At 44.4% G+C, this 13,986-nt stretch overlaps 2 protein-coding genes across 2 annotated transcripts in view; both read right to left on the bottom strand.

Moving 5' to 3' along the window:
- Positions 1-788: 788 nt before the first annotated feature.
- Positions 789-10,066, bottom strand: nmt1a (N-myristoyltransferase 1a; the record flags this gene model as incomplete). Its single annotated transcript, XM_084448439.1, has 12 exons — positions 789-1,581; positions 1,690-1,827; positions 2,225-2,392; positions 3,451-3,621; positions 3,739-3,847; positions 4,504-4,674; positions 5,056-5,172; positions 5,439-5,530; positions 5,939-6,057; positions 7,409-7,553; positions 7,822-7,927; positions 9,957-10,066. 12 exons carry the CDS (start codon positions 10,064-10,066, stop codon positions 1,561-1,563), a joined length of 1,467 nt encoding a protein of 488 aa, XP_084304565.1. The 3' UTR covers positions 789-1,560.
- A 382-nt stretch (positions 10,067-10,448) lies between these two features.
- LOC311318008 (1-phosphatidylinositol 4,5-bisphosphate phosphodiesterase delta-3-A-like) overlaps positions 10,449-13,986 on the bottom strand; it is a 24,027-nt gene continuing 20,489 nt past the window's right edge. Inside the window, exons 12-14 of the mRNA XM_084449185.1 lie at positions 13,831-13,966; positions 13,381-13,530; positions 10,449-12,253 (exon numbers count right to left, since the gene is read on the bottom strand). Coding sequence (XP_084305311.1) covers positions 12,099-12,253; positions 13,381-13,530; positions 13,831-13,966 — 441 coding nt within the window. The 3' untranslated portion in view covers positions 10,449-12,098. The remainder of the gene's footprint in view (positions 12,254-13,380; positions 13,531-13,830; positions 13,967-13,986) is intronic.

The following is a 13,986-nucleotide window of genomic DNA, read 5'->3' as shown; positions in this document are numbered from 1 at the left end:
TGCATTCAGCCTGGATACCTCATCACTTCACTATCTACATAATTCTATGATGATCATTCATGGTTCACTATCCATGCCTTGAGTCAGTGGGAAGCCATAGCTCTGATCTAATTGCAGCCTGGATATATTCCCAGGTTAGCCAAGTCTGGCTTCTGAACAAAAACGAAACCAGGATGAGGATCTCATATTGAAGTCCAATAATAAGGAAGTGTATAGCATCTAATTGCTCATACAAGGTACAAGGTGCAGCTGATATCAGATCCTACAGGCACTACTGTAACTGCCCCTTAAAGACATTTCCTTATTCGTCCCTGAGAAAGGTTGGATAAAGGTAGTATCATAGTTTAAACTAGGCCTATAAACTAGGCCTATAAACTATTAACACTGGGAGAATGAAAAAGCTGTTAATACAATCTCTGTGGGTGCTAGGGCTCTCCTTCGACAGAAATCATGCCAAAAACCTCACAGCAACTTCTATATTTTATTTTGCACAAAATCACCTGCATCTTCACATTTTATTTTTCCTGCATCATAAAATCGTGAGACCCGTTTTGTCCCCACATCCGTTTGCATTTCCAGCCAACACTCACATTTAGAAACACTTTCTCGCGCCCCACACACACACATGCAAAGTCCTGAAAACTCGACACTCTCACACATATCCAATCCCAGTTTCAGCGTTAGTCGCCCCGTCCGAACCCTCTTACATCACATATCCGCTCTCATCCATATATACAATAAAAACAGTCCAAAACTTTCATGATTTTATTTTCTTCATAACAGGGCCTCTCTCAGTGTAGCAAGGAGGATAGTGGGATCACAGAAGTTAGTACAGATGGAAAAAAGTATTCAAAAGGATGAGGGCCGACTCACAGACCCCTTCTGCCGGCCAGGAGTGCCGAGTCAACTCCAGAATTCATGTAGAAAAAGGAGGGATTGATAGCAAATCTGCAGCCTTGACGGTGAGAAAACACAAACTCGACAGAAGCCCTTATCTCCAGCCCCCTTTGGATATTTACCCTCACTTTTTCTCTTTCTTTTTTTCTCTTTTTATTCTTTTTTTGATTTTCTTTCTTTTTTCTAAAACTTGATGACAGATTATTTCTGCAAAAGCTCTTTCCATATTAAGAGGGGTATGAGGACATGTTAAGATTCTAGTGTGTTACTGTAGCATTATTTTCCTGTTGTATGTCTGATTTATTTACATGTATGTTGTGTGGGTACACGCTTGTGAGTGTACGGTAAAATGGTGGTTGATGTGGGTCTGTGTGTTTGTGTTTGTGCCTGGTACAATCGTGACAGCCTTCTGGGATGGTAACGACAATGGCTTAAGGTCCATGTGATGGGAGGGAGCGCGAGAGGGTGTTGAAGGACCGACTCCCCCAGCCCCCTGCCTGGCAGCAGTAGTGCAGGTCAAAGTTCAAAAGATCAAAAAAAGTAAAAATGGGTGGTGGGTTCTCTCTCCTGAAGCAAGAAGTCCATCAGGCCATCTCCTGTGGTCAGTGCGTTGGTGTGGTCTGTCGGCTTAACTGTGACGATCGTGTGACGCGAATGAGGATGTCACTGCAGTACCAAGCCAACCTGAGGACAAAAGGAATATCGATGCTTGCTTGATCCATCAAAAATTATAATTAAAATCTTCAACTATCAAGAGTCAAGATAATGAAAGATCTATCTAATAACGCATACCTTCTCTGACCCCATGCTGGGACACTTCCAATTGTACAGATAATACTGTAGATTCCCGTCTCCAATACCAAACTTAAGCTTTTCAAGGAAAGTCTTATTCTCCATCAGGTCCAGTGCATTGAAGACGTCAAATCCTTTCTGGATATTGAGAATAGCAGGTATGGGGGGGGGGGGGGGGAGAGGGAGGGAGAGAGAGAGAGAGAGAGAGAGAGAGAGGGAGAGAGAGGGAGGGAGAGAGAGGGAGGGAGAGAGAGGGAGGGAGAGAGAGGGAGGGAGAGAGAGAGAGAGGGGGAGAGAGGGAGAGGGAGAGAGAGAGGGGGAGAGGGAGAGGTAAAAAAGAAAGGGAGAGAGAAAACAGGAAGATGCTGTTGTATTAGTCAAAGGGTAAGAGTTGGGTAAGAGTTGACTGTTCGACACTTGGTCCCTGACTGCGGGAGGCCTTACCGACTTGACATTTGACCCTTGGTCCCCGACTGCAGGAGGCCTTACCGACTTGACATTTGACCCTCGGTCCCCCGACTGGGGGAGGACTCACCGACTTGGCCAGGATCAGGGCGTCGGACATCAGGTCGAGCAGTGGCGTGCAGGTGTGCACGTTGTAGAAGGAGTAGGCGGCCTTCAGGCTGTGGTGCTGTGCGTGGTTCATGATGGTGGACGGCAGCGTGTAGAAGCTCAGGAAGTCCGTCACCTTCCCCGCAGAGTTCTGACGAGGAGGAGTAGAGAGAAAGAGATAGATATAGAGAGAGAGAGAGAGAGAGAGAGAGAGAGAGAGAGAGGTGAGAGACACGCGCGGTCGTCCTGAAGTGAGTTTCAATAATTCAACTATGCGTTTCCCTGCTCACAATTCTCTGGACGATATACGCAACTGGAACGATATACGTAACTGGTAGGCCTGGGTATCGATTCAAATTTCAAGAATGGATTCGATTCCGATTCACAAGGTTCAGAATCGATTATCACGATTCGATTCAATATCGATTCGGTTAGTGTTACTAAAAACTTCTTTTTTTTTTTTGCTGTAACCTTAATTACATGACTGCCAAGTTATGCAACACATCAATACTAGGGCTGGGTATCGATACTGATTTCCAAAAATGAATGAATGAATCATTTAATGAATTAATGAACTATTCATTCATTAAATAAAAGATTGATTTTGGGATTCATGAATCATTTGATTCAGAATCGATTAATCACTTCTTTTTTTTTAACTCAGCCCTAGTAACTGGACCTGCACCTTTGAGGAACTGTTTTGGAAGAATAGTGATCTATGATATTCCTATTCTATACTGCACAGTCACTGTACATATGGATGTATATAGTCCCTCTATACTGCACAGTCACTGTACATATGGATGTATATAGTCCCTCTATACTGCACAGTCACTGTACATATGGATGTATATAGTCCCTGACCTCCCTCTTGTTATGCTGCTGCCCCCCCCCCCTTTATGTACTGTCTTTTTTGTTACTCTGCATCTAATGTTTACAGCCCTTCTGTTATTTTCAACTGCTGAAACGCCAAATTTCCCCCTGGGGGATCAATAAAGTGTGTGTGTGTGTGTGTGTGTCTGTCTGTGTGTGTGTGTCTGTGTCTGTATTTCTCTGTCTCTGTCTCTCTCTGTCTCCGTGTCTGTCTCCGTGTCCGTCTCCGTGTCCGTCTGTCTGTCTGTCTGTCTGTCTCTGTCCGTCTGTCTCTGTCTGTCTGTCTGTCTGTCTCTGTCCGTCTCTGTCTGTCTGTCTGTCTCTCTCTCTCCATACCTCCACCAGGTAGGTGTCGATGATGTTCTCCTGGGGCAGCAGCCAGTGCTCCACCTCCTCGGGGCTCATGACAGGCGCCAGGTGGAACTGGCGGAGGTACTCCAGCAGCAGGCCGTGCACCGCCGGAACGTCCTTCCTGGTCATCACCCGCATGCCCGACGTCTTCGGAGCCTTTAGAGTATTTAGAAAGGGATGGGTCAACCAAGAGGATATAGCGTTTCGCGCCGTCACAACAATGGATTTTGTTTGCGATGCAGTTCAGGAGAAGGCCTCTAGGCGGCGCCATACCTCAGGCAGGCGGTACAGCTTCATGGTGCGCTGCATGGTCATGTTCCGGCTCAGGTGGGAGAACTTCACCTCGATCAGCTTGCGGGGGTTCAGAGAACGGTGCCAGTACCTAAACAACACGACACATAGGGATGAAACGGTTACCGGTTTCACGGTAAACCACGGTGAAAATCCCTGATGATTAGTATTACCGTTTAAAAATAAATGATCATTAAAACCGTGTTGGATTACCGTGCTTTGAATAACCACGGTCACTAGGCCACTATAGACATACAGTCCGACTTCATTCCCAGTTTCAACTTCAGAGGAAATGATACGCTTACGCACCCACATCACAAAATGTCAAATACCTCACTGCAGCCCTTCCATGTTACATAGCAAAGGACATGATGCCCTTTCAACCGTTGAGAGGCCTGGCTTTCCCTGTGTTATGTGTTTTTTTAAATAAAAGTTGTTGAAATGATTCCAGACTGTCCATCAGTACTTATAGAACATTTTCAGCATATTTAAAAAAAAAAAAAAATTAAAAAAAAAAAAAAATAAGTGATAATACCGATAAACGCGGTAATTCTGGTCACTATGATCGTGGTATGACATTTTCATACCGTTACATACCCTAACGACACACAGTATGAAATCACTAATTCAGTCATGCAATCCTACTTTGTGTGTGTGTTTGTGTGTGTGTGTGTGTGTGTGTGTGTTTGTTTTGGTGTCTGTGTGTGTGTGTGTGTGTCTGTGTTTTGGTGTCTCTCTCTGACCCACCTGCAGGTACCCACGGGTTTGGGCAGTACCACGCCAGCGGTGTAGACCCCCTGGAAGATGCCCTCCAGATTGACGCGTCTGGTAATCTCTCTGATCAGAACCGGCGCTACCCGCTTGGAGCGCAGCTTCTTGTGGACACAGAGGAAGTTGATCTCCACCATTTTCTTAGTCCTTAACGACAAAGAACAGTATTGAGCCGATGACAATTCCATAACTTTGAACAGAAACGTCGGTTCAATTACATATCCACATAAACATGGCATGCCATTTTGAAATAGTACATATATGTAGGGCTAGAGGCAGTGGCGGGGATCTGTATCCAACTTTGGGGGGGGCGTTTACATTGAAATTTGGCAAGAGTATTTATTTGGGGGGGACATCTTCCTACGCGGCTGTATGGTCATTTGAATGCCTCTACCCCAATCTAAATATTGGAGGGGACAATTTTAATGATCTCAAATATTGGGGGGGGACATGTCCCCCCTGACCCCCCCCAGGATCCCCGCCCCTGGTTAGAGGGACAGATGTGTCCAAATGAGGGTTTTCACTAACGCTTCGTAGATGCGGATGTTGGCAGGGATGGCGCTGATGAAGCCCACCAGCTTCTGGTTGTTGTTGACCCTCACACCACAGTGCCACTGGGGCAGCCAGCCGGGGGGCCGCAGGGCCCTGGGAGACAGACGGAGACGGGTTCAGAGTTAGGTCAGTTTACAGTCACAGCTCAACCACACCTACTGTCAAACTACACACCTCCAGGGAAGTGACCCCGATGAGCATTCCATGAGAAGTGACTAATCAGTCCCCCAGCAAACACAATATACAGCCACAGTTTCACAACTATCATAAAATGAAATATCTCTCACGTCCCACGTTGATGAGATATTGCTACCTGGAAAAACAGAAGATAAAGGTGAAAGAATTAAGTCATTAATTACCAGAGGAGGAACTCGGGGGAGTAGTCAAAACGGAACATGTTGTCATCGTCCTCGACGTAGTTCTCATTCAGAAGGATGTACAGCTCCTTCAGCTAGGATTAGACGGAGGGAGACCATAGGTCGAGTTCAAAAGGTAAGTAGCTTTGGGATCCGTTCAGTGGGTTAAGGGAAGACTTGCTTCCCATGTCTAGCGCTCAGGGCGTAAAAGTAACTTTTTAGCTCACCAGCCAATGGCCGGTGACCTCCAAAATTTCATTATTTGACCAACCCCCCCACGCGCACGCACACGCGCACACGTGCACACACACACACACACTAAAGACACTATTTCACTATGGTCGAAGCACATAAAATTAAATAAAAACACTTGCGATTCAAAATTAGCTAAGTGTTTTTTTTTTTTTACACGCCAAACTCAATTTCTACCCGCCATTGGCGCTTGGCGGGTGTTAATTTTATGCCCTGCTGGCGCTCTACAGTGTGTGCGTGTGCCCCCTCACCACCGCCGGATTCCCCAGGTCCAGCGCGTCCCAGCTGAAGCCCTGTGGGAGGCTATAGGGCTCCTCGCGGACGCTGTCTTTGTCGGGCTCGATGGAGCCGTGCGATGTCACCATCTCCCCTGAGAAGGAAAAAATCGTGGGAAATGAAGCCGGTATCCTTTTTACATCGCCCCCCTCCTCCCCCCCCCCAAAAAAAAACTCGCCGAGACCCACGAACGTCTGGGTTTTGCCTTCGGCGTGAAAAGGGTACGCTCGGCATTCCATGGCATGTCTGATGACGGCAGTAGGCGCAGGTGTTTCTTAGGGGGTAGACGCGCTGACTTTCGCCCTTTGTTCGGCGCGATGACGACGTGCGTTTGACATATCACCTTCCTTGGCCTCCTGATACTTGTAGATTGCAAGTGATAGTTATGTAATGCAGTTTAACTTGCTAGCTGAGCATTCTGAACCATGTGTGGGCTGATTTGATCACGTGCAGCTTGAATGGGTCTGCTTAACAACACGGCTATTTTCATCTTAACATAGGAGTTCAACATCCTTAAACTCTTGAAAACCACTTCCAATTCGGTTTTATACAATCGGTTTTGTACCACAATACTCTAGTGGGCTGATAGTAGCCAACCAAAATCCATCAGAAACTCCAAAATGGCTTAACCATGTTTTTTTTGTCTGTTTGCTACCAAACATAGCCAAGACCAGGACTTCTCACAAACCACTACTGCTGCTTGTTCGAACCATGGATGTAGGTTCGAATTCTCGCTTCTAGCATCTCACTCGCCCCTTCTCCGGCGCGTTTGTGATGTCAAACATGGCGCACCAGCCAAACGACGGGAAGTAATACTTGTCCACCAGTAATATAAAAGGTGCCAATCGCCTATTCATCCCACGTTTCTTCCCGGTAGCCTCGCGTTTAAAGCCAGTTTATAGACGGACGCTAATCTTAATGTAAAACAGCTTCAGGATGTTAACAACAAGAGGGAGTACCTGGACGGAAGGGGTTGGGTGATTCAATTCCAAAGCAGACTTAGAATTTGATTTAATTCAATCCAACAACAAAGGGAACGATGTTAAATTCCCTCGGGCCATTCTATTCCGCCGTCCTAAAATTGCTTATCTGTCCCTGAGCCTCTGCCAAGTGGCTACGGCTGGGTATCGATTCAAATTTCAAGAATCGATTCGATTCCGATTCACAAGGTTCAGAATCGATTATCACGATTCGATTCGGTTAAAAAAAAAACTCTTTTTTTTAGCTGTAACCGTAATTACATGACTGCCAGGTTATGCAACACATCAATACTAGGCCTGGGTATCGATACTGATTTCCAAAAATGAATGAATTGAATGAATCAATTAACTATTCATTATCATTTATTCATTCATTCATTAAATAAAAGATCGATTTTGGGATTCATGAATCGATTCTGAATCATTTGAACAGAAATCTATTATTCGATTTTTTAAGTGGCATACCTAGTTTGGGGACAGGCTGCGTGTCCCAGAACTGGTAGCTGCGTCTCGTCGCCTCCTCCATGGTCTTGGCTGGGCCCTGGCCGACTGAGAACAGTTCAATAGCCTTCTGGATCTCCTGCAGCTTATCGGCAGGCAGCGAGTTCACCTGTACAGAGCCATAGGGAGGAGAGGGTGAGCAGGAAATGAATTGCTGAATGCAAACAATACTTGTATAGACATTCAAACACACATGCGCTCGCACGCACGCATTCTCTCCCTCTCTGTAAAGGTCGTTTTAACAAGTGGGCGCGACTGCGCAGTTCTATTAGCGGTGCTCTTTCTAGCAGCACGCTCAAAAGGAACAAACAGAAGGAATCACAAAAGCTAAATGTTTCATCTCTCTCCCTCTCTCCCTCTCTCTCTCTCGAACATACCTTGGTAGGATCCTGCGTTGCCTCTTTGGCCACGGACTTGTCCTTCTTCTTCTTCTGTTTCTTTTTCTTCTTCTTGGCACCACTGTCGTCCCCAAGACCTTTGTCACTGCCATGAGACAACAGGACGACATTCAAATCAAACAGACAGCCCATGAGAATACCAACAGTTGATCTATGCGAGTACCTAGCAAAGCAGTCAAGGATGGAAGCGAAAATATTCATATTAATATTTTAAAGCATCAGATACATATATACAGTATGGAACACATACATAAGTACATTACTAGTCTCGCATAGCCAGACCGATAATCTACACACTTCGTTTACGCCGTGCCAGTGCTGGAGAAAGGTCTGGCTGGACTTGTTAACATTCGGGAATAGGGGAGAAAAAATGCTGTGTTTCTTTCTAACCAATTACATTCAAATAAGCGTATTGGCACGACAGATGAAAAACCTATGTTGCCAAAGAAGTAGAGAGAATTATTAACATTGACAAATAATAAGATCACAATCACACTCGTCTTCTGTGGAGTGGTTGCTAGGTTATTGCAGATCTGCGTCGGATTGTTGTCGTTTGATTGGACCGACCACATGAATCGGCCGCCACTGATTGGGCAGTAATAAACCAATGACAAGGCTTATTCCCAAACCTTCATCCGTTGAGTGAGACTAGTACATCGCTAAAAGCAAATGGGGATGAGGTAGCAGCAGGAAAGGGACATGGATGTCAATTTAATATAATGTAAAAAATTTGACAATTTACTTTAAGCCCATACCGTTGCTTCTTAAACCCATACCTGTCCAGTCAGAAGCTGAGTATTGAGAACCTCGACAGACCTCCCACCCCCACCCTCGACGCCCATCCACTGCGTTGAGGGAGACCGCATACTTACAGAGGAACACAGGATAATCCCATTAGCGTCCAAGAGGGGAGAAGGGGCCAGGCACTGGCCTGTATTTGTAACACCAGGACAGATGGTGGATCACATGACCCAAGGGTCTTTGGTTGTGTGGTTGTGTGTTTGTGTGTGTGTGTGTGTATGCGTTTATGTTTGAGAGTGTTTAAGTGGACAGTGACTGACAAGAACAATAGATGACAAAGCCCTGAATGGTTTGTTCGACAGGCTTCCATATAGCAGCCGAAATACAATCCAGAACCATTCTGTTTTCCAGGCACCCTACTTGTGTGTGTGTGTGTGTGTGTGTGTGTGTGTTCATGTAAACTGTGAAATAAATGTACTGTTCTGGTGAATAGGGCATCATTACAGATTATTAGATTAAAATGTAGCAAAAATGTCCCATCAAGTGGAATTTGTTCACATTACCACAGTTGCACGTATTGTTAACTAGACGAGATACTCGTTAATAGGATAACAGGTCATTTATGAAGTAAAAGGCTGCATAATATGACCTTGAGAGAAGAAATCAAACACACGTCGCGAGCTGCCTGCGACGATTTGATGAAGATGCTGGCAAGCCTAGACCTGCCTTGTGTGTCACATTTAGTGGGTGAGGCCTGTTCATTGCAAATTGAATGGGCACATAGCTAGCTATATTATTCTACCAGACTCGCTAGAAATGGTTCAACGATGCATTGTAATTTTACATGAACTTTTCAGTCACTTGTTGGTAGCTTCGTTTCTGGCCTCACGACAGTGACAGTGGCTGAAGACGGTCGACATTGGCTAAGTGCTACAAATGACAGCTTCGCTTGGTTTGCTTGCTTCCAATGCGACACTGACTGCCTGGCCAATTATTATTAGCCTATCAGATATCAATCAATTCTAGTGTAACATTCTAAAATCTAACTGTGCATTTAGACTTTACTGCATAGTGCATGATCGTTTCGACAATGAGTGGTTTCAATTTCTATTTCAATGCTTTGCGTAAAGGCATAAGAAGATAAAAAATGAAGGCCCGCCTATACCAGGAACATAATCGAGTTGGGTCCAATAAAGATGGAATATAAGCAGACAGACAGCCTTTACAGCCAATGGAGTAACAGTAAGTGGGCGGGATTAGGTGCAGTGAGTTTCTCCAGCCAGACTGAGGTTGCTCGCACTGTTAGCAAGCTGTCAAACGAGCGCAAGAACATGACAATGTATAATCTCCTACAAACAGGTCTGCGACCTTACCCGTCATCAAAGTGGTGCTCTTCATTTTCACAATCGCTGCAATGGCCATGGTCTTCTTCTAGATCCTCTTCTTTCTCCGGCTTCGGTGCTGTCTCATTCTCATCCGCCATCTTTATCTAGGAAGTGAGGAACTACCGCGTGCCTTCAACGCCTCAAAACACCCTTCAATACGATTGGTCTAATGTCCTGATGCTCTCTGGACCCTGTAGTCATCATGTATGTGCAATGGAAAAATGTGCAGTGAATAAGCAGCAGCACAGACTACGACTTTGAACGTTTCCATAGAACCACTCCCCAGAACCAATCACAAATAGCTACATCACGAGCATGTTCTGTTCTGAGCGTTATTCATAATGGGACATGATCAATGATCCATGCCCACATTAATAACAATATTATTCTGAGCACACAAACGCACACGCACACACACACACACACACACTCAGATGTGTCACTCTTTTTAAAAGACACCACTTGAAAACATGAGAGTTAAAAAGTTTTTATAAAATCATGAACATGCTCACAGCCATACAGACCAGTTAAGAGATTATCAGTATGGGAAAATAAATATTGCATAATGACACATATCAAAATACAACAACACTGGAAAAGACCCTCTCTGCTGATGGAGGGGACATTGCTTAGTGGGCTTTGGATAAGTGTTTTGGAGGTGGATGGATTTGACACTGATCCATACCTCCATCCCTACCAAGCCGTCTAGTTCAGATTCATGTAGTGAGTGAGAGGGAACAACTCAGCCGATGATGAAAGTATCTGATGAACATTACAAACCCAGTGACTAACAGATAGGCCTATAGCAGCTTATTCAAATTGAAATGAGACAGGTTCATGCAAATATCAAAACTATTATCTTCTAAAATGTGAATACTTTTTTGAATTAAAATCAAAGTGATTTAGATTTAAGAGCCGATATGTACATACATTAACACAAACGATCAGGTCTAAATTAGTGACCTGTGGTTACGTTTCATCATGAACTACAAAAAAGTACAAAATGGAAGATAGCCAAGAAAGCTAGCACTTTGCGATGATAAATTGCACTAGCCCTAACTGTAGTCTTTCCAAGTAAGGTAATAGGCTACTTGTTGCAACATGCAAAGCATTTAATCTATTCTAGACTAGACAAAATTAGTGTCTGTACTGGATAAATAAGAATACATGACTATATTATTACATATAATACTAGAATTTATATTCAGTTCTTTTGATGTCAGAGAATGCATAGACATTTGACAACTTGTACATATCTTACAAAACTTGCTACAAAACAAAACAACTTTTAGAGTGCTGACTGCAGTACATTGGTAAAGGTTTATATCATCTTGAGTGCTGTGCCAGGTCACTGCATAATGTAGACCAATGGGACAACCAAGAATACATGCCTATATTATTACATATGATACTAAAATCTATATACAGTTAATTTGATCAGCGATTTTATATAGACATTTGACAGCTAGTCCATATGTTACAAAACAAACAACTTTAAGCGTGCTGACTGCTGTACATTAGTAAAGGTTTATGTCATCTTGAGCCCTGTCAGGTCAGAGTGCAATGGAGATCAATGGGACAACCAATGAACACTTCATAGATCACTCAATCATGACTCTTTAACCTTAACAGGGTCATGTAAGAGCTTTCAGTAATAATACTGCACTAAAAAGTACATCCAATATCTCAGTAAAAATGTTACATATTTCTTAACGTTAAAAAACTTCTTGACCGTTCCAGTATATCCAGAACACACGTCATGTAAACTTAAGAAAAATAAAAACTTTGAAAACGAATCTGTTTTGCAATCCTGATCTGAAAGACCAGCTCCAGGGAAGCACTTCTGTGGAAACAGACAGATGATCTCTGACGACAGAGCATAACATACTCCACACAGCCTGTCACAGATTTCCTCTGGGCCCTCAGGCAAGACCACGGCTTCTTTTTTTTTCTGATGAATGATGACTTCACTTCTTCTCTGGAGTCAGGAGTGGCCTTCGTGTGAATTGGGTGGACCAGCGGCTACAGGGGTCAGCAGGCCCTCCCAGCTGAAACCGCCTCTTTGAACATTGTCACTGTAAGACTGGTTAGGGGCCCAAGAAGCGAGGGTCCGGTTCAGGTAGAGGGACCTCATGCCTTGCCCTTGGCTTTGGCCTTGGCCATGGCGATGCGCTCAGAGACAGTTTTGATGGGGACACCCTTTCGGGACACCTTGATGTGGATGAAGAGGGTGGCCGGGGACAGGCTAGAGCCGTCCGCCTTGAGCAGGTGGACGTGACGGTAACCTGGGGGTCAGCAGGGACAGTCACTCACAGGCCATCTACACATGTACTTACAGTATCGTATCCATTAAACATTAGATTCACCATCAATGGTAGCCCTACCACTCCAAGATAGCAAGCGGATCTGGGCCATATACAGGCCAGATCTGGCCCTTGTGGCTTAGTTCCGGCCCATATATGGCCCAGAATCATTACACATCCTGTAATTTTTTAGAGCACATCATGAAGCCAGCAGAAACATGTCACTGTAGATTGTACTCTGTATATGTGACAAATAAAATCTGAATCTGAGGCCTGGATTACACTAAAACGTATCTGCATGGTACGTATTCGAACCGCAAACTCAGCGATTACGCAGGCGTTTGGGACACCAACACTACAACACAGCTCTGGATTTCTAGGCTGAATATGCAGCTCGGGGCGTTTTCCAAGGCCTCCGGATGTGGCGCTTTTTTCGGACAAACACAAACACACACACACACACACACATGCAGACATACACAAAGACACACACACACACACATGCAGACACACACACAGACATGCAGACACACTGTCTTTTTGTCATATCTCAGAGGAGCTTTACTCTATCATTCCAGTTTTTTACTTCGACTTTGTCAATCAATTTGTTCCTAATTACTTCATATCACTGTTTTCTGTTTCTGTTTCAATTAGAGCTTCAATTAGAGAAAAAATACCATTGGCGTATAAGGACCCCAGTCAAAGCACCTATATGCAGTATTAATACTGTAGGTGAGAAAAAAAATGGAGTTTATGTTTGACATCCTAATTTAAAGTATCACACAAACCATCAGGGGGATAAGGGGCTTGGATATTTGTGTGGAATGAGCAGTTTGTTGGTTTCAGAGGCCAGTGCAGCTTAATCTATAGATTTAAAGAGAAGTGTATATTTTTCTTTTGCACAATATGCACATTCACAGAACATTTGCTAAAATAGCTTTTTCTCTCTCAGATGACATTAATTACATAACTAATAATAATATTTTGAGAAGAAAAAGTAAAAAAAATTCTACAATGGTTGTTTCTTCCAGTAGTTTATTCTTAGGGTAGTCAGTCCATGTGTGTTAGTTATGTTAGTGGAATGACGGTTAAAGGTTGCTAGTCTGTACCTGTGCGCAGGCTGGTGAAGGGAACGGTGAACTGTCCCACAAAGTCGTTCTTGGCGGTGTGGTCGTGGTCCTCCACCACGAAGCGCACCAGGGCCAGCTCAGGCACCTGCAGCTGGAAGCTCAACGTGCAGTCCCAGCGCGGGTTAAAACCTGCAGGGGGCGCCGGAGAGCTGTCAAGAGACCACATCACTTCCCCCTCAAACAGACAGAGCCCTAGTTGTTCATGACTCATAACTGCGCTGGGTGAGTGGGTAGAGGCCTATCCACACTGTCCAGAGGCTACGTGAGGAACAGGCAAGACAAATAAAACAAAACAAATAAACGTTTTATGTTTATTTACAATAAAACCTGATACTTTGCCCTAGTTTGTACATGATCTGTACCTCTGGTTTCAAACATCAAGATGCAGTTTATGATTATGGCGTGAGACAGATCGAGTGGTAGGGTTACCGTTGTTGTCAATGCGATGGGTTTTGTCTCTGGAATTGTCAATGTCCACGCCGTGAATTTCCACCCACACCTGCGGGTCAACGATGGAGCTGGCCTTATCTGTGTTGATTTTAGGAAGCTGCTGGGCAGATATAACCTGAGCACAGAGAGTCCAAG

Source organism: Borostomias antarcticus (genome assembly GCF_949987555.1).
Source record: "Borostomias antarcticus genome assembly, chromosome: 14".
Classification (NCBI taxonomy): domain Eukaryota; kingdom Metazoa; phylum Chordata; class Actinopteri; order Stomiiformes; family Stomiidae; genus Borostomias; species Borostomias antarcticus.
The sequence above is the reverse complement of the archived record's forward strand: the minus strand, read 5'-3'. Positions and strand labels throughout refer to the sequence as shown.